We start from the raw sequence: 20040 nt of genomic DNA, 5'->3' as shown, positions 1-20040 counted from the left end.
AAAATCGCTAGGCACAAGATTGGGGAAATAAGGAGGATGTGGAATCGGTTCCAATGTCAGGTTTTGCAGAGCCTCACCAGTTGTGCGCGAGGTGTGTGGACGAGTGATGTAGATCGATAGATAGAGAGATAGTGGTCTTTATTTGGGTGAAATTGAGACCAAGATGAGAATTGAGATGAGATAAAGAAGAGAATTGAGATGAGAGAAAATTGAGATGTAGTCATGTTGCAAGATCATTGGTGCCAGGCTGCCTTTAACACGACAAACTCGACATCTGAGGTGTCTGTATATACTGAGAAGAATTAATGACATACAGTAACCTCCAACAGAATCAGCCAAAATATGCCTGTAGGCTCTATACACTTAGTATTTTTTTTGCAATTAGGTACTACTTTACCTAAGTATAATATTCCTTCCTAATGAATATAAACTTTTTAAATGAGTTAGACTTTTGCCACCCTTAACTATCCACATCAGTAATCATTAAATTTTTTATGGCCATCATATGTTCATAAACTGTGTCTTATTTGCAGATGATGTGAGCTTTGTGCTGAATCAGAAATCCTTTGAAGATTTGATGACTCTAGGTAAAGCCATTATTCAGGACATGGGCATGTGGTGCTATGGGAATAACCTTATTCTTAATGAAACAAAAACTCAGACCATGATTTTCTCTGCAAAAACCTGTCATTCTGATAAAAGTACGTCTCAGCCTATGTCAAATAACTGTAAAATTATTGACGAGTATAAATTTTTGGGAATATATTTTGATAAATACCCGAAATGGGACCTGCACATCATAAATCTAAGTAAAAAATTAAATTCTGTGTACTATCTTCTTTCAATTCTGAAACATACTGTTAGTATGGATGTTTTGAAAACGCTCTACTATGGTCTTTTTTATTCTCTTGTGTCATACGGTATCATAATCTGGGGAAGTGGGTCATCAACCAAGTTAAATAAAATATTTATTATTCAAAAGAAATTGCTTAGGTCCATGTGCAATAAACCCTATAGAGCCCACTGCAGACCTCTCTTTCAAAGCCTTGGCATCTTAACTGTCCCTAGTGTTTTTATTTATAATTCGATGATTTTTGTAAAAAAGAACATGCATCTATTCCCATCAAATAATGGCACACACGCCTATGGGACTAGGACAAGAAATCATCTGTGTGTAGTGACTGCTAGCATGACAATGATGTCCAAGGGACCTCGTTCTCTGTGCATCCAAATATTCAACAGGCTTCCCATTAGTTTAAAAAATGAGAAATCACTCTCTATTTTTAAAAATAAGTTATACTACCTTGATCAAAAAGTTCCCGGAATAACCACCGTGTGGCGCTCCCATCGTTCCGATTTGAGTTCTGTTTTTTTTGTTAAATTGGTACATCTGTTGTTGATATTCCCTTTAAATCTTAGTGTCATAACTTGACATTTGCAAAAGTTACGTAGCCAAGAGTACATCTATCTCTGTGTGTGTTGGTGATTTTTTACATTTGCAGAAATGGATTTAAATTTGCAACAACGAACTTGTATTAAATTTTGCGTAAAAAACGGATTTAGTGGCGCACGGACGTTGGAAATGTTGGAAAAGTGTTTCGGCAACGATTCTCTAAAAAAACGGTCGTTTACCAGTGGCACGAGCGGTTCAGAAGTGGTCGTGAGTCAATCGAAGATGATGAACGCAGTGGCAGACCATCGACATCGAAAGTCGGTGAAAAAATTGATAAAGTAAAAGAAATGTTGGTCAATAACCGCAAATTAACCATCAGAGAAATAGCGGAGGACTTGAACATTGCCTATGGATCCGCCCAAGACATTGTGGTTAATGATTTTGGTTTCCGTCGTGTAGCAGCAAGGTTGGTGCCAAAAGACCTCAATTTCATGCAAAAAAGAGACCGTGTTGACGTCGCAAAAGACATGATTTTACGAGGCTGAATCCGATCCCACATTCATCAAAAGGATCATTACTGGAGACGAGACGTGGGTTTATGAGTACGACACGCAATCCAGACATCAGGCAAGTGAATGGCGTTCACCAAATGAGCCGAGACCAAAAAAACCACGTCGTTTTCAGTCAAAAAAGAAGGCAATGCTGACGGTTTTCATGGATTACAACGGTGTAGTGCATCATGAATTTTTGCCAGAAGGCCAGACAGTAAACAAAGAGTATTATTTGGGCGTTATGAGACGTTTGCGTGAAGCAATTCGCCGAAAGAGACCAGAAATGTGGGCAGAAAACTCGTGGATTTTGCACCATGATAACGCACCGTCGCACAGTGCTATCATTATTCGTAATTTTTTGACGAAAAATGCAACAAATACCATCCAACAGCCACCGAATTCACCTGATTTGGCTCCCTGTGACTTCTTTCTGTTCAATTGAGTTAAAAAACCATTACGGGGAACGCGTTTTAGCAGCCGAGAGGAAGTAATGGAAAAATCGCAGGAAGCACTGATGGACATACCGAAAACCGAATATAAAAAATGTTTCGAGGATTGGATCAAGCGCTGGCATAAGTGTGTTGCAGTCGATGGGGATTACTTTGAAGGGGACAATATAGATTTAGATGAATAAACTTGTATTTTTAATTTTCTGAATAAATTCCGGGAAATTTTTGATCAAGGTAATATATGTACTTAAATGAAAAATGTTTTTACAGTGTGAACGACTACTTCAATTCTGGATAATTCTAATTTTATATTGTGTAAATCCTTAACTATATGTGTAGGTGTAATTTTATTTTCTTTTCTCTGGCTAGTAATCCAGTTACTGTACTTCTTGACGTACCCTATACGATTACATAATTGTATGATATTTTGTACCATACTATGTACTTGTCAATTGGGGAAATAAAATTATTATTATTATTATCATTATGAAGGTCATCAGAATGACCACTCAAAAGATTAATATTCGTGCCATTTATGCCTAATTCTCTTTTCTAGAGAGTCTGTAAGATCTTACATGCTCCCTACACTTTATATTGTTCTCTGATCCCTCCAAGGAATCATAAAATACTGAATCCATAAAATATAATTGGACGTAAAAGCTTACAATTTTAGGCTTGAAAGGAGGTTTTATGCGGCGAGCCTCCAGCGCCTCCCAGTCAATGTCTCGGAAGAACGGATGCACACGGATGGCCGCCTCAGTCCCCTGCGACGTCACACAGCCCAGTCGTTTGGCAGAGTTCTTTGTCATGAACTGGAATAAAAGGGATACCGCAAAATATAATGAGAATTCTAACTATTGACATCAACAATTTCAGCCTTTGAATGTACAAGGATACTTCTAGAAGAGTAAATTCCCTTTGAAACTTATGTGAAGAAGAATTGTCTTTACTTCACCTCGGTAGAAGAAACAATTGTGTTTTAATTGCTTTAGATTTCTAGCATGGAAAACACTACATTGGCTTCACTAGTAAATGACCAGCAGCTATCATGTGGTGTTCTGGGTGAATAATGAATTTGGGAGATACACAGAAGAGTATCTGTGATGCAAAAGAAAAATTAGCACAAGCATGGGAGCTATGATGAAAACATCAAAATAGTTATAGCAAATTATAAACACATTAATGTTTATCAATCCATGAAAAAGAAGTGTGAATGGCAAAAGTATCCCAAATAGTGAGCGTTTTTGATTCATTGGTGAGTACATAGCACAGCATTTCAGGGCAATAAGTAAGGAAATGCATGCGGTCCATTGTATGTACGTGCGTGGAATGTCACCCAGGCCAAACCAAGGATCAGTATATCCACCTTCTCTCATAAGGACTTGCAGTTTTTCAAACTCATGGCCTATGTAACCTGAACATTGAAAAAAAAAAAATGCTCTGGATGCTGATATATATCAAAAAGAAAATAACAGTAAGGTAACATATTTTGGTATAATTTCAGCAAACAAATTCCTCTACAGATGGCCGGAGACTCAAGATAGTATTGGAGGAGTTAAATAAATTCTTCTACTTATTATTCAGTCACTCTACATAATCAAATATTTTGGACTGTATTTATTGCCCTTTAACCCTCTTAGTGCGGCGGGCCGATATATCGGCTTTCGTATCCCGGGCGAAAAGTGCGGTGGGCCGATATATCGGCTCTTGCATAGGCTTTTGTTTAAATCGCTGTAACTTATGGTTTTTCTTTAATAATTTATGGTTTTGTGCTATCGATAGGTTGAATTCCATAGAATTACGTAACTAATTTTTTAATTTTTTATTAGCAATTTTAAATGCTTTTAAAAAGTATAATTCTTACTATAATTTTTCGTTCAGTTTTGTACATGTCGGGAAGCTCTGCCTAATTGTTTGCTCGTTTTTTTCTGAGTGGTCTTTCCACTATGAAAAGCCACTGAAAGGCTACTAATCTGTTTTCATCTGTAATCTCTTGAATGTGTTGTGGTGTCGTGTTGTTGATATATAGCTGCTTATTCAGACTTTGTTGAGACGATGGAAATGAGAGCACTGCTTTGTAATCATTTTGGTTTCTCTTGCCGTCCGTCGTATCTAATCAATTGCGCCCTGTGTAATGGATTACATTGTCAGCAGTTCTCTGTGAGTTAGAACTTAGTTTTTATCTGCGTTTAGATTGTAAGCACATTGCCGCAAACTCAAGGAAAGGGGAAAAGTCCCAATTTGACTCAGTAAGATAAGTTTTTTCAACAAAATCGAACTATGCAGAGGCTGACAAAAAAATTTGCAATTCACTGGTTTTTCTTTATTTATTTATAATATTTTCAACATGTCTTTTTGATTCTTTCGTATATTTAAATATCGTAGTTTAATTGAAAAATGTTTTTAAAAAAATATTAGTTTTGTGTCTAAAAATCGAAATATTATTGCTAAAAAAATATTCTTCAAATTTATGATACTGTAATAATTACATTTATTTTTCAGATTATGTAAATGTATTACATCATTATTAACTACAATATTATATTTTAAAATAAAAAAAACTGTACATGGATATCTAAACAAATAACTTCAAAATATTTTTTTTCCTAAGGTGATACATTTTCTTAATAAACCCTTCGCACTTCTCACTAGTACCCCTGAAATCCCCGCCACACTAAGAGGGTTAAATGATATATGTATCAGGAAAATATCAATAAATGATGCTGATGTGCCATGTGAAACCACTTATAACATATCCACCCACCTAAATTCAATGCTATTTTGTCATTAATAATGAACAAAGTCACCCATTCTCTTGTTTTTCATTCTACCAGTTACATAATATAGGTGGAAGTGATGTAGTACTGTACCATAGGCTAAAAGGCAACTTGGAAGAAAGAGCAGTCATGAGCTGAACCTTTGACTGTTCAAGGATCATGTAAAACTTCTTTCAATAAATAACTGTTTGACCAATTTTATTAGATTATTGGCCAAGTCACTATAAAAGCACACTTTGCTACCAGCATTAAAGTAGACAAATATTAAGCACAGTATTGTTAAGCCATGGAATAAAATGTTGTAATCAGCTGTTGTTTGTTTTGGCCCAAAATGTGTACTTTGAAAATGATTTCTGATGGTGTCCAGTTGCCTCAGTTAATAGCATAACATTTCAATAATCACAGATTTAGAGCAATTTTGTTAACAAAAGAAAAACAAGTCTCTGATTCATTAAAATTAGATTCCCGTCAACCTGAAGAAAAAAGAGTTTCCAGGTATAAGACACTACAGTCAAGGCACCTAAAATCCAATGCATGACAGATAAGCATTCCATTTTTTAAAAGATGCATGCTCTGCAAAATTTACACTTTGCAGTACTTCAGGGAACATTTTATGAAAGACTTTATTCACTAATTTGACACTCGAATGTTAAAGTTATTAAAATAAAAGTGTAAAGATAAGTTAGAAGATTATTTCCTTCTATTTATTCCTTGATTATAGAATTAGGCAAGTGAGGACCGGAAAGTTGAAGAACTGGATAAGATATGTCTCCTGCTGATGTTTATCGATGAAGATCATGGCAATGCAATTACTGCTACTGAAACGCTGCATACTGAAATAACAATGGACTCTTTAAAATCAAGACTTAAGGATGAAGGTGTCAAAAACAAAGAGGAAAGCTCTTGATCAAGGAGACAATTAGAGCAATGAAGTATCATTTCAAGCTAAAGCTCCTGAATATATTGAAAATAGCTATTTTGTCCAAAGCCAGATGAGTAAATTTTGCTGAATGTAGGTAGATAGATAGATAGACATCTTTATTCACGTGAAATTGAGACCATAAGGTCCCTTCTTCTATTTAACCCTTAGGGTATCTAGTCACCCTCACATAACCCAAAAATTATGACCTGGTTGCAGCCCAAAACGATTTGCACATAAGCCATGAAGATCACATGTGCAATGGAAATCAAAATGCTTACTAAAGTACACATTACATGGCTATGATGTATTATAAAGAGAAAGAAGGTTTTTCAGCTGGAAGGGACCAATTGGCTATACAGGGACCAGTTGGTTATACATATATTTCCTTCAAAATTTAAATAGTTAACTTTCATATTATTCATCTTAACATTATTTCATTGAATTGTGACACATATTGTGCAGTGATTAATTCAAATGTTTCTAGGCAAAGAACACTATTTTTTTCACATCTTGAGCCCAAGACACAATATGAAGGGGATCATTTAATACACTCACATACCCCATTCCCTATAATGATGGTGCTACAGTAGAAAAATCAGCTTTTCCATATTGAGCACATCAACCTTTTATTTTAAAAGAAAGCAATGATCAAATGAAATAAATATTTTCCTAATGTTGAATTGAAATGTTTGGTCCCATATTAAGGAGCATTTAATAAGTATTTAAAAAGAATGGACTTACCCCCTTAAGAATTGAAACAGCCTCTTTACCGAGCCAAACAGGATAAAGAACATCATCATGTAGAATTGACTCAAACAGATCATCCTCATTGTCAGCTTCAAATGGAGGTTGACCAGCCATCATCTCATACATGAGGACTCCCAGTGCCCACCAGTCTACACTTGGACCATAATCCAATTCTTGGAGGATCTGAAACAAAATAAAAACATCAAAACTTGTACTCATTGAAGGGCATCAAAAGTAGCAGCTCAAGATATTTGATGAGAAATTGCCACATGGTCATATCAACCATAATTTGCCATTGCAAGAATTAACATAGTTTTGGGTCATTCACCTATGCATGGTTTGCTGCAAATGTCGAATCAGTTTTTATATTAACTATCTCCTTCATGAAAAATATATGGGCTCCATTTTTAAAACAACGCAATTTTTCACAAAAAAATTATTGTGCTTCCCAGCCCATTAGATTACTTTTTTACAACAAAATGTGCTCTAAAATCAGTCTGCATCAAATGGGCTGGGGGTACATGGGTATAACTTCGACCTATAAGCGCAAGTCGATTTGCTGAAAATATACTTCCTATTTTCCAAGATTATTCGCCGGGAAAGTACCAGATCATTCTTCATATACTTCCTATTATTAAATATCACTGTTCTAAGTAGGTACTAAGCAATAGCATAAACATAAAAATAATTTGATATTTTCTGCTTGACAAGTAATTTTCGTAAATTCTGACCAGAAAAATCAGGGTGCATCTTATGTGCTGGAGCATTTTATGGGCCAGTTAATACAGTACTTACCTTTTAAAACTGTTTTCAATAAATCATAACAATATTAATCAAAACTGGTCATTTGTAGTAACCAGATTTCATTGTGGAGCAACATTATTTTAAAAAGAAACCTGTGCATCTTTCGTGATGTTACTACACCAAAGTAAGCCCCAATGACCTAAATACTCTTCATCTTTATACATTTTTCCTTCAGATGTCTGTTATTACCTCAATATTAAATAATTTATACCAAAACCCAGCTAAATGACTCCACTATTTTTTATTCCAAAATTTGAGTCGCAATTGAAAAACTGTCAAAGACTATCTAGAGTGCCTACTCGTTTTCTAGATCTCAGATTCCTATATTGTCCTCATTTTCCTTGAAAAACATGGCACACCCTTTCTTTTTTTTCTCCAAATATTTGGAAATTGGTTGAACAATTTTGGTGAATAATCTCTTTTCTCTTGCATACAGGGAGCAGCAACATAACTTCCTTTTTTAAAGAGGTTTTGCTTTCGAAAGAAGGAAGTTATGTTGCCGCACCCTGTATTCCCAGACCAATCTCAGCTTCCCTCAGGAGTTAGAAAAAAACATCATGTAAAAAGATTGAAGGTGTATATAAACTTGGGGTGAAAAAGATCCCACAAGGTCAGGAACCAACAGAATGTTTTGGGCCTTCCTGAAACATGGATAAGGAAAGGAATTTTCCAATGATTTGAGAGATAATTAAAATTTTTCCAAAGGGTGTTTTCAGCCTTGAAATTACCAAGGAGGACAAATTGTGCAAAACATCAATCAACTCTACAACATTTACAAAGTTTAAAAAGCCAAATGACATTAACAAAAACTAATAATTTTTTGGCTTAAACCACTTCAACTTTTCAACATGATTCCTTTTACGATTCTACATTTTGTTTAATACTGCTCCAGTTCATTAATCCCAAATAATGCAACTGTTCTAAATCGACAATATAGGCATTTGTTTCCTGGAACCTTTGATAACATAATACTTTATCAACACACGAAATTCTTTTCCATCCAATCTTTCTTTGGACACTACTGGAATCGCTTAATTCAAATGAAATGGAAATAATTTAAATATCCAGGAAATGAACAACCATTGGTACAGAGGCAAAATCATCAAGGATCATGAAAAATATGAGATTTATCTATAGCTCTGGAATCACCAATCTGAAAATTTCTCAAAAATGATAAACCAGTTTTCATTCTAGTTTGAATTCAAGTGAAAATGTACTTTTTTTGCTTAAAATATTTTAATTTTGGTTCAAATATACACTGAAGACAAGAAAAGTAGCAAAAGTTAGTTTTGTAATTTGCAATGTAAATTCATTGATGATGATTTATTCAAATAAAAATAAAAATTGGACAATCATTTCAGCCGAATGAAACAGATTTTTCAATGTTAAGTCTCGTTAGACCACATGCTTAACATTGGAGCCTTTGCATAGGGGTAAGAGCAGCTTGTCTGTTGTATTGGCTTTTAAGACAAGATTTTAGGGAATACACACTATTTATTACATTTTTTTTATTTTTCTGAAACATACAATAATTTTTCTGCCTGTCACTAAGATAAAGATAACTATAAGAATAACCGCCGCCAGACTGTGTATGACATATCTTATCACTGTCAAATTTTCCACATGGCAATGGTTTTTTACATCACTGCCTATCTTCTAACACTTTGCAAATCCAATAGCACTTGGACAATATTATTGATAACAGAAGAGTAAATGGACAAATAGCACATGCACACTTGTAATGTTTAAAAAATAAGGACATTATGAATACTATCAACCATACCTCTGGAGCAATGTAGTCAGGAGTTCCACAGAAAGTGGTGGTTGTAATACCATCCATAATTCCTTCTTTGCACATTCCAAAGTCGGCTAGTTTGCAATGACCTTCGTTGTCTAATAAAATGTTGTCCAGTTTCAGATCTCTATAAGAAACAACAACCAAGTGCATTATATTAAAAGAAATCCAGGGATCAAAGTGAGTTATATAGCATTGTACATTATGACGCAATGGTTTCTAGAAACCTGCGGCTGGATAATACATTAATAGTTCATGCTTATACATCTTATATAAATACTATTTTAAAAAGCCAAAAATACATTTTTTCTAAAGATCTAATTTGATTCACCAATAATCATGGGCACATCTAGGGAATTCATGCAGTTTGCAGGTTGACTAGCAACAAGAATCATAACATTAAGAAAATCACCTGCATTACAAATAGGTACCACCACGATGCCAACAGTATTGTAGAAACATTGGTACTTACAATTTATTTATTTATTTATTTTATTTATTCAGTATAAGTCCGAAAACAGCGCATTCTGGCCTTTACATCGAACTATTAACAACGATAACAATGATCACATTTACAAACACCCAAGCCCTAGGTGGAGGAAAATTCACCCAGGCGGGAATCGAACCCGCGACCCTTGGAATGGCAGACGAGGACGTTACCCCGCCGCCACCGGGGTCGGCTTTAAAAAAAATGTGCTTAAGGCAAAGTTTTACATGACAAACATTTTTAAAGTTAGGCAATTATTTAAATTACAAGCATACAGATGCATCAAAAATTTACTTCAAAGCATAAAAACCAATATTTTACTCAACTACTAACCTGTACACCACACCATGTTTATGGAGGAATTGCAGGGCCAATGTGACTTCTGCAGCGTAAAACCTTGCTCGTGGCTCATCAAATTTGCGAGCCCGTTGGATTTGGAACATCAGATCTCCACCATTCACATACTCCATGACAAAGAAAAGTCGGTCCTGGGGAACACAAATGTTACCAATTAAAACCTAAAAAATACATGCAGTTCCATAACAGTCTGGACGAATTCATCCAAGATGGCTTTTATCTATGTATTCGTGCACCAAACTTTGATTACATGACAAGCATTCGAAAAATATTTCCAAAGAAATGAATAACTGATCGAAGCCCTTTCCCACTTGATAATTTTTTTTTAATTTTACGACCGGGTTTCGATGTATGACATAATCATCGTCAGGTCTGACGATGATGATGTAATACATCAAAACCCGGTCGTAAAATAAAAAATATTTTATCAAGTGGAAAAGTGCTTTGATCAGTTATTCATTATGTTCAACTTCCACCACATCACACCTGAAGCTACTCAATTGGTATTACTTTCAACATTTTCACAGCTAAATTAAGCCCCAAGTTCCCTTAAAAAAATACCTTTCTGCTGGAAACAATTTGTATAAGGTTGCCCAAACATTGATTGAACAAGAATACACAGCCACTCACTGGGGTCATACTCTTATGGAGCAATGTATCATAAGACTAATCATAGTGTAGTTGTTCACTTATAAGTTTTGCTATAATAACCCATTCTTTCCGAATGACCTCATTCGTGTTCTGTTCATCTGTTTTTAAGTTTCCCTTTCAATCCCTCGTCCCTCTCCGCGGGGGGAAATTCCTGCTACCTGCAACGTTGGGTCGCATTCCCTGCCTTTTACAGACTCTTTGGGGGGTAGAGTGTTTCGTGGTGCATTTTCATGTGGTGTTTCAATTTCTTGCTTGTTGTGTCCTGGCTTCCGAGTTGTTGGATGGCTTTCGTGCTGCATCATGGGGTGCAGTTTTTTAGTTGTTTTGCGGTATATGTGTTTGCATGAGCACTGGATGAAGGGATTTTTGCATGAGTGTGTGCGCTGCTGTGGGTGTAATTTTCCGTGTTGTTTTTTTGCATGTGGTATTTTTCCTTTTTACGGTTGGTGACCTAACACCCCCCGCCACATGCCCTTGCGGCGGCTTGCGGGGTATTATGTAGATGTAGATGATAAGTTACACGAGTAATTTGAGCATAACAGACAAAACTCTTTCCAGTGGAACAAAGGCCATTAGCTGAGACAGTAGGGGAATGAGGACAGTGGATAAAAGTGGAGGGAGTGCACCTTGATGGGGTCAATAGATACCTTGCCCATCCATCAATTGGTAACATAAGATAATCAGCACTCTACTGTATACCGAATTGTGGTAGAAAATTATCTCGGTATCATATTTACATAAATGCAGTTCTTTGAATTATACAGTTAAGATGAATTATTGTGTGATTTCGAACAGGGAAAAAAATGCCTGTACTTGATAATTGACAGATAGTTTAGTATACTAATCATTGTATACTACCAACTATTTACGCTCCATGAATTACTGCTCTTTCTTAAATCTCATGTTATCACACTTTATGAATGATCATCTAAATTAGAGTGTGCTTTAAGGGTAAAAATCGGCAGAGTTTATTCTTGAGAAAAACAAATTATCAATTTTCCACAGATTTCTTCGGAAAAGTGCAAATTTTTTTTTCTCGTAATGATGAACTTCCCCTACATCTCGCCTGAATCTGTTGAAGATTTTATTCATCTATAATACATTAAGCAAAAATCATTTGATTTTCATTTCATGACTCAAGTCACTGAAAAAAAGCATGCTTTACGCACTTCTCGTATTAACTGACTGACAATAGTACCAACCTTTGTCTGGAAACATGAATGCAAGGCAGTGAGGAAAGGATGCTTGGCTGCAAGCGCCAAGATCCGTTTCTCAGTCATTGTACAGTCTACATCATCATCCTGGATAATCACATCCTTCTTCAGCACCTGAATAAAATACCAAAGAAAGCAAGGCTTAGTGAAGAAACATTTGTCTAAAACAACTTCCAATTTCACATAATTAAAATTCATCATTCAAAATTCATGTAAAACATTGATATGCATAGGTGGTTAGAGCTATTTCATACTCAGTAAAGAATGATCAAAGACCATGGTAGGACCGCTCAATAGTTGTTAATAGGTTTTCTAATGAAATATGGCGACAACTGAGGATATTTCATTATTCAGTGATGCCATGCAGTTTGCAAGTAGAATTTATAACAAGAAAAAAGGTAAGGTCACCACATGAAAGACAAGATACACTCAATACAATTATGTCTAATGTGATGATGTCATACGAGGGTCATCCGGAAAGTAGTACCCGTTCGTGCCGCATGAAGTGCTGACGACGCGAGTAGCCGCTGGACGAGGTCAGATAGCTTCAGTGGCTTGTCTGCCTTCTCTGAGCCAAGTTGCGTGACGCTAGCATTGCCTGTGTTGTTTCTGTGATTGTTTACAATGTTTAAAAAAATTGAGAACGCCGCCAGTTGTGAAGTGAGGGCAGTGATTAAATTCCTCAATGCAAGAAACATTCGCCCATGTGATATTCATCGCCAATTAAAGGAGGTGTATGGAGACAATGTAATGGACGAGTCGTCTGTTCGGCGGTGGTGTCGCAACTTCAACATGGGGAGGGGGAACACACACGACGATGAGCGTTCGGGGAGACCATCTGTCATTACAGACCAACTGGTGAGCTCAGTTGACGAATTCGTGAGGAACGATCGGCGCGTCACAATTGATGACATCTGTGAGCATTTTCCCAATGTTTCTCGAACAATTGTTCATGAAATTGTTAAACACCATCTGCATCATGCAAAAATTTGTGCAAGATGGGTCCCTCGCGTATCTCAATGAGCTGGCGGCGAAGGACTATGCAGCAGGAATACAGAAACTTGTCACACGCTATGACAAATGCCTTAATTTGCTTGTAGATTATGTTGAGAAGTAGTTTAAAGTATCCTCTTTCAAATAAAATTTTTTATGTTTGTTAATATTTACTTTTGTCTTTTTATTTCACGAACGGGTACTACTTTCCGGATGACCCTCGTAGTTTGGACACCACATTTAGGTCAGCATCTAATTTTGGTAGTAAGTGGGTTTTTACCAATATTTCTTGTGAAAAATCAATTCCTGACTTCAAAGCATAACCTTTTTTTTATGCAATTTGATCATTTAAATGTACACCACTCAGAATACCATGATGTCACTAACATATCATAGAGAAAATAATTCATCTTCCGTATAAATTCACTAAATTGAAAGTAAATGTGTTTGTCGGCTAAATTGAAATAAGCAGATATGGAGGATGCTCCATCAAAGTCACTGACAATATATCAGCAAGTCAGGTCGTGGCATGAAATATGCTTCAGTAAGAGAGGCAATCCCTTTGCTTAACTGGATTGCTGCAAATGGCCACCCTTTCCTCTCCCTGTAGTTTCATCTGTTAGTGTCAATATACCAGGACTTTGAATCAATAACGATTTCCAACATTAATATCAGCCAATAATGAGATATCATTACACCAGTCTCAGCATAACAGAAACTGATAATTTCACCTCTAAAAAATTTCAAAATATAAAGATATATTTTTTATAATAGATATCTTTTGGTGCCTACAAATATGCCTTTCTTTCAACCTGTCAAAAGCGCACTAATTGGCACTGTTACATGTTATATAAGTCCTAAGAGCTCATCTAACTTTGATTATAAGGCACTACTATATGCTATAAAAGTCTCAATGAAAATGTAAGATTCGTGGAAGTACTTCATTTTGAAGCATAATGATAACTCAATCAGGATCTTTGTAACAGACAACTTTTGCAATATACATGTGCCTAACTCTAGTTCTTCATCAAAAAATTTGTAAATGCATAAAATATTCACTGAAACAATTCCCAGAACTTTTAATGCTGAACATTGGTAATCAAAGTACACTATAAATTTGAGTGATCTTCAATGAGTGAGTGATTTGATCTTAGGGCAAAAAGGAAATTTCTCATCTATCTTTGAATACGTAGTCTTTAGTGTCAACAGAATTAAGTTTAATATCAACTCTGGGGAAAATGAAATTTTGACCTTTTCTCAAAGAAAGATGATTGACATCAAGGGGAAAATAATATACTAAATTGGCTGCATGTTGGCTTGGAACCTTCTCTTACTTATATTAAATGAAAGTTAAGTAAGTACACAATGAATTGGATGTATTTAAAAAATTTGAGATCACTTTTTGTGGTAATTGATACACGATACTTATTGGAATCAAAATTTTGACGGATATACAGTTACTTATTTCTTTTTATTTAACATGGATTAGGTGAACTATTTGGAGCCTAACCACACCATGCCATGCCAATAAACCTTTTTCAGATGCAGGATCCCAGATTCGTACAATAAAGCAAAGTATATTGTAAAAAGAATTTGGAGGAAGCTGAAACAGTTGCCTATTTAAGGCCATAAAATTATCGATATTTTTATTATATGTTCTTAATTATAAGAGTTAGTGAATTCAATTTGGAGGGATATCCAGAATGAATGGTATGATCCTCAGTAAAAGTTATACTATTCATATTCCTCAGTTGCTTGAGAGATTCAACAAACCAATTGTGAATTTCCAATACTTGCTCAAAACTGAGAAAAGTTCCAAAGCATTTCAGGTATTCCTTAGGTGCAAGTAAGTTAGTTAAAACCTTCCAAGAAAACAAAATTTGCTAGTGCAGAAAGGAACAAAACACAAGGTGGGATGGTTGTTTTGGATGATGGAGAGGTTCATTGAACAAAATAATTGCCAAAGAACTTACCCTATTAATGACATCCAATCATAACAATGGAAAATAGTAAATGCCTTTCCCATTAATAATATTATTCAGGCGTTACTCTTGAAATCAAGAAAGGCTCCACAAAATTTGTCAGTGACATTCCTTTGATAAATATTGATAAAAACAGGTATGAGGTTTGCATGCAAAAATGAATGCTATGTGAAAGAAAATCTCAATTTAGATCATCCAACCAATTGTGATTTGCAAATTTGAGGAATAGTTTCATGAGCACAGAAAACTGCCTTTTTTATGCCATTTGCTATCCTGATAGGCCCCTGAGCCCCGAGGGTTTTGTATTTTCTTCTCCAAAGTCATTCGAGAAATCAAAAACAGATATTTCAAATTTGCTTAATAATAAATATAAGAATAATTTCCCAGTTTGGATGTTTCAAAGTTTACAGTGCCTTCGTGAGCAGACATTCAATGAGCAAGTACATCATTGCCCCTCTTTATAATATTCCCAAATAACATAGATGATGATGCTAAATCATTATACAAAACAAATCTCAACCCAATTGAGGATTATCATCTTATTAATTGGAAACTTAGCAAAAAGTATGAATTCATTCCTTAAGTAGCAAAAATATTTTAACTATACCACCAGGACATTACTGGTTACTTTTCATTTTTGATAATTGCTATGAATTTTTTGATACATAGCCAATTAGATCATTATTATAAACAAAGAAGCACCATATTTTCCTCAAACCTAAAAGTACCTATCCATGTCCATGCGACAGCCCTTTTAACTGCTTAAGTGTTTCTTCTAATTTTCATGGCTTTTATAAATAATTTTATGAATCATATAAAATATAATAACAACTGACAATTTGATTATTTGTCACTACCAAATAGGTTAATGACAATTAAGCAGACAGGGTACTTTTTAACTCACATAAGTATCACTGTCATAAAAATAAATTGAACATTAGAAAGAAATGTGCTCGGCACAAATACATTTTTTTTTTACTTTGGTACGGCACCATGCCTCAGTAATGTTGTATCATACATCTTAAGGCAGGCCCATATTAAATGCCAAATGAGGTAAGGCTGCATGAATGCCTTCACATGGCAGAGTTCTTGCAGCAGCTGTAGTCACACCAAGTATCTCAAGTCGCTTGTTTGGGCCACCTCGGCCCAGCTAGTCTAGATCATGTCAAATATCACGGCAAAAGTGCAGCATTCTGACTGATACAGGGTCTGATTAAGAAAAAAGAATGATTAACTAGCCTTCAACTATTTCAGAGACCTCACATCTCATACTGCTCATGGTTCTATTACTTTTCTCTTCCATTTTTTCACCTGAGTTTGTGACATGAAAAAATATCTAACCTGATATTTTGTCTTGGATTTGGGAATAGATGCAATAAAGGTGAAACAGAATTTTTAAGGAGATTATTTTGGGGTGGAAGCAGTTCTCTCTCCCAAGATTCGGAACCTATTACAGAAGTATTTAGAATTTACATCAACTAACACCCGGAAATTAATGTTAAATTTGTCTTGCATATTTGCCATGCACAGGGAGAAGCTGAATGAAGTACCCCCAGTTTTATTGGGAAAAGCACCCCATCCACAGAAAGGATTCTCCAAGGTTATAGCAATAAATACGAATACTTCCACGAATCGATTCTATAATTCAAGACTTGCAAATTGTGTTTTGAGACACTCATATTTTGTCCTCCATCATAACGTGGCTATCTCACAAAAATGAAAACTCTCATTTGTGGGACCATTTTAAAAAATGCCGCCTTCCCTAATCATTAGACCATATCTTAATCTTAAGGAAACATCCAAATGCTCCTTGTGTGTACATCAGTTCAATAATATTTCTATGCTTTAAGCAGATGTGGTCCGATATCCCTCACAATGCTTCCACTTCACTTCATATTTTGATATGCTAGATTATACATTCATTAACAAATAAATGCCATATGGTAGGTATTTTATCATTAAATACACTGCATTAGATTTTTGGTGATGGTCCTAGACTTTCTTGCAAAAATATTTCACCTCACTAGCCTCCTGACTATATTTCACCTCTTTTTTTGACAATACACTCTGCGTTCCCATCACTACAAAATATCTGAGTTCTGACTGCAGGTGCAAATGAACATTTTTGCCCATGCAAACATTCCTTTTGATGAGGGTGCTCGATCTGATGCTTTCAGGAGTACAACCATTACCTCGTGGATAAAACCCTCAATACCTATTATTGTAGCCTATAGGCAACAGTTACTCAGCATGCTGTTGCAGTATGCCCAGAGGAGCATGAGCTTCAAAATGTCAGAGGAAAGATTATCTGTTTACCTGATTATACATACACGGTACGTTCCAAAAGTAATGCTTTTATTTTTTTAAATAGGTAATTTATTGAACAGATTTACCAAACACTTAAAATTCTTCAAAATACTGTCCTTGGGCCTCTACAAATTTTTTCCAGTGACTCTGCCATGACCAGTACGTGCCGTGGAAGGCATCCTCGGGGACCTCTCGCAAGGTATTCCTCATGGCTGAGTGGATCTCTTCTAGGGACGAAAAACTGGTTCTTTTTAGAACTGCCTTAACTGGGGGAACAAAAAGAAGTCTGCTGGGGGGACTTCAGTACTATATGGGGGGTGGAGCAGTGTTGGCACCTGGTGTTTGACCAGGAAGCCGCGGACTTGTAGTGCGTCGTTGTGATGGAGTTGCCAGGTAGCGGAGATGTCTTTTCTCGTCCTGATGACTCTTTTTCGTAATCTTTCCAGCACATCCATGTAGTAGGCAGTGTTGACTGTCTGTCCTTGAGGAATAAACTCCTTATGGACCACTCCTTTATTTTCAAAAAGGACGATGAGCATTGTTTTCTCTTTTGATTTGCTCATTCTTGACTCTTTGGGGTTGGCGGACTGGTCGATGCACCACTCAGGGCCTTGGCGCTTTGCTTCTGGGTCGTATTCAAAAACCAAGGTTTCATTACGAGTGATGACGTTGTCCAAATAATCAGGTTCATTTTCAATATGTTGCAAAAGTTCACTTGAAATTTCCGCTCCGTTGGTCATTCGTCATACGGTCGGCACGCAGAGGTTTACAGTAACTGACGTCCTGCCGCTTCCACAGCTTGGAGAGCACTGAGATTGGTTTTGCGGCAAAGCTAAGCATCTCCCCCCCCCCCACCTACTCCAAGTAATTTGATCCAACACCAACCAACAAGAGCGGCACAGGAAATTTTATTGCATTACTTTTGGAACGCACCCTGTAGGCTAAACAATTAATTTTTTACTATTTAATTATATATTTTTTACATTTATCTTATTATCCTGATTCTAAATCCTAAGATACGATTAAAAATTGACATCAGAAGAAGTTAGTATTTTTTAATTATAAAACTATCTGGAGCTTTATGGAACACGAATTAGCAGATACCTATATTGTTGTAAACTAGGATTGTTGTAAGAATAAGCAAAATAAATAACATATGAATAAAAGTGAATTTCAATTTTCTAAGTCAAAAATTGACAGTTAATCGATGAAAAAATCACATTATTTAAGAGAAGGCTACGCTTAGGGCTCCTCCCATGATTAACATTTACTAAGTACCCCCATTTCTACATCCCATCATTTTATCCAACATCATGTTTTTCCCGTGCATATAATGAATCCATCTCCTTCCCTCCCTCTTTCTGCATCCATCATTTCTTCAACCCACTTATTTTCCCAACCATATCTTTATGCATGTGATAAATTGATTTTTGGAGCATATAATTGAGTGGAGATAACTAGTTAAGTACTGTCAATAGCTCACCCTTAGTTAAAAACTAAAACAAGTGGCAGCATCTTTAAAATCAATTCATGGGTGTCTATGAGCTAGATGTAACTCAGATAGCAGCTATGTAGAAAAAGTTAGCAAATTGTGCTAAGTCGAGGTCATAATGTTAACCAAAAATGATTTGTCTTAAGGCAAATCTCTAACATAAGTAGACGTGAGCTCAGATTTTCAAGGCGAATTCAAACAATTGTACTGGCTGGTACTTCCATTGTGTTTCCTCCTGACGTTCAATTTATTATACAATTTAATCATGTCTTCCAGACAAAGAAAGCATATTCTGCATAAAAAGCAGCCTATCTGTTACTTCTCATCATGATAAATACAATTAATATGCCATAAAACAGTTAGGTGAAATTTTGCATCTCCAAAAGGGAACTACTGTACTCTTTGGTAGGTATTTATGAATATTATGAAATTAACTTCCTTCAAAACTGCATTATTTATCACTAAATATGAAAATTTTCATTTAAATTCATTATGTTTTATTTATTAACAAAATATTTGATTTTAAGCAGCCCCACAGGCAGAATAGCGAGAAAGCACCAGAGAGTGATTGGAGGCCTGCACAAACATGGGTATGATGAGAGGCAAATTGAAAAGGCTATTGAGGCTGTAAAATGTGAACATATGAACCTTAGGAGTATCAAAATTCAAAGCCCATGATAAAATGAAGAAATCTAGGGGACAAATGATTCTATCCACAAAAGGAGACCAGCTAACAAAAGAGATTCTTGAATGAGTGGACTAGGAGATTATCTTATGAGCAGCTGACCTTCACTTAGTAGTACAGGAGTTCTTGAATAGGGTGGAATGACAGGAAAAACATTTCAAGATAACTGCCCTGAAATGGTATGGGTGCAGGGTTTAACATTGAGATAATGAGAAATCACAGGGTAAAACAAGTCCCCTGTTAAAATTAGGAAGAAATTAAGGCCCAAGAAATACGGAAGTCTCTTAAAATAATAGATTCTAAGCATGTCTTTAGAAAAATGTAATGGTGAAGATTTATCTCAGGTTTCTTGATGTCGCTAATGAGTGAGATACAAGCGCCCAGAACAAATTGTTCATCAGTTTGGCTCCGCCAAGCGGTTGCTTCATCTTAGT

The 20040-nt window shown here is 35.8% G+C and overlaps 1 protein-coding gene across 2 annotated transcripts in view; it reads right to left on the bottom strand.

The window, feature by feature from the left end:
* Pkc98E (Protein kinase C) overlaps window positions 1–20040 on the bottom strand; it is a 99861-nt gene that overhangs the window by 9298 nt on the left and 70523 nt on the right. Inside the window, exons 10-14 of one of the 2 annotated variants that reach the window (XM_071597481.1) lie at window positions 12136–12261; window positions 10259–10413; window positions 9427–9565; window positions 6834–7022; window positions 3059–3205 (exon numbers count right to left, since the gene is read on the bottom strand). In XM_071597481.1, the coding sequence (XP_071453582.1) occupies window positions 3059–3205; window positions 6834–7022; window positions 9427–9565; window positions 10259–10413; window positions 12136–12261 (756 nt within the window). Of the gene's footprint in view, window positions 1–3058; window positions 3206–5894; window positions 6004–6833; window positions 7023–9426; window positions 9566–10258; window positions 10414–12135; window positions 12262–20040 lie in introns of those variants that run through there. The other variant, XM_071597482.1, reaches the window with a different exon arrangement.

The sequence above is a fragment of the Hetaerina americana genome, unplaced genomic scaffold, assembly GCF_022747635.1.
Source record: "Hetaerina americana unplaced genomic scaffold, ioHetAmer1.1.p SCAF_9, whole genome shotgun sequence".
Classification (NCBI taxonomy): domain Eukaryota; kingdom Metazoa; phylum Arthropoda; class Insecta; order Odonata; family Calopterygidae; genus Hetaerina; species Hetaerina americana.
The sequence above is the reverse complement of the archived record's forward strand: the minus strand, read 5'-3'. Positions and strand labels throughout refer to the sequence as shown.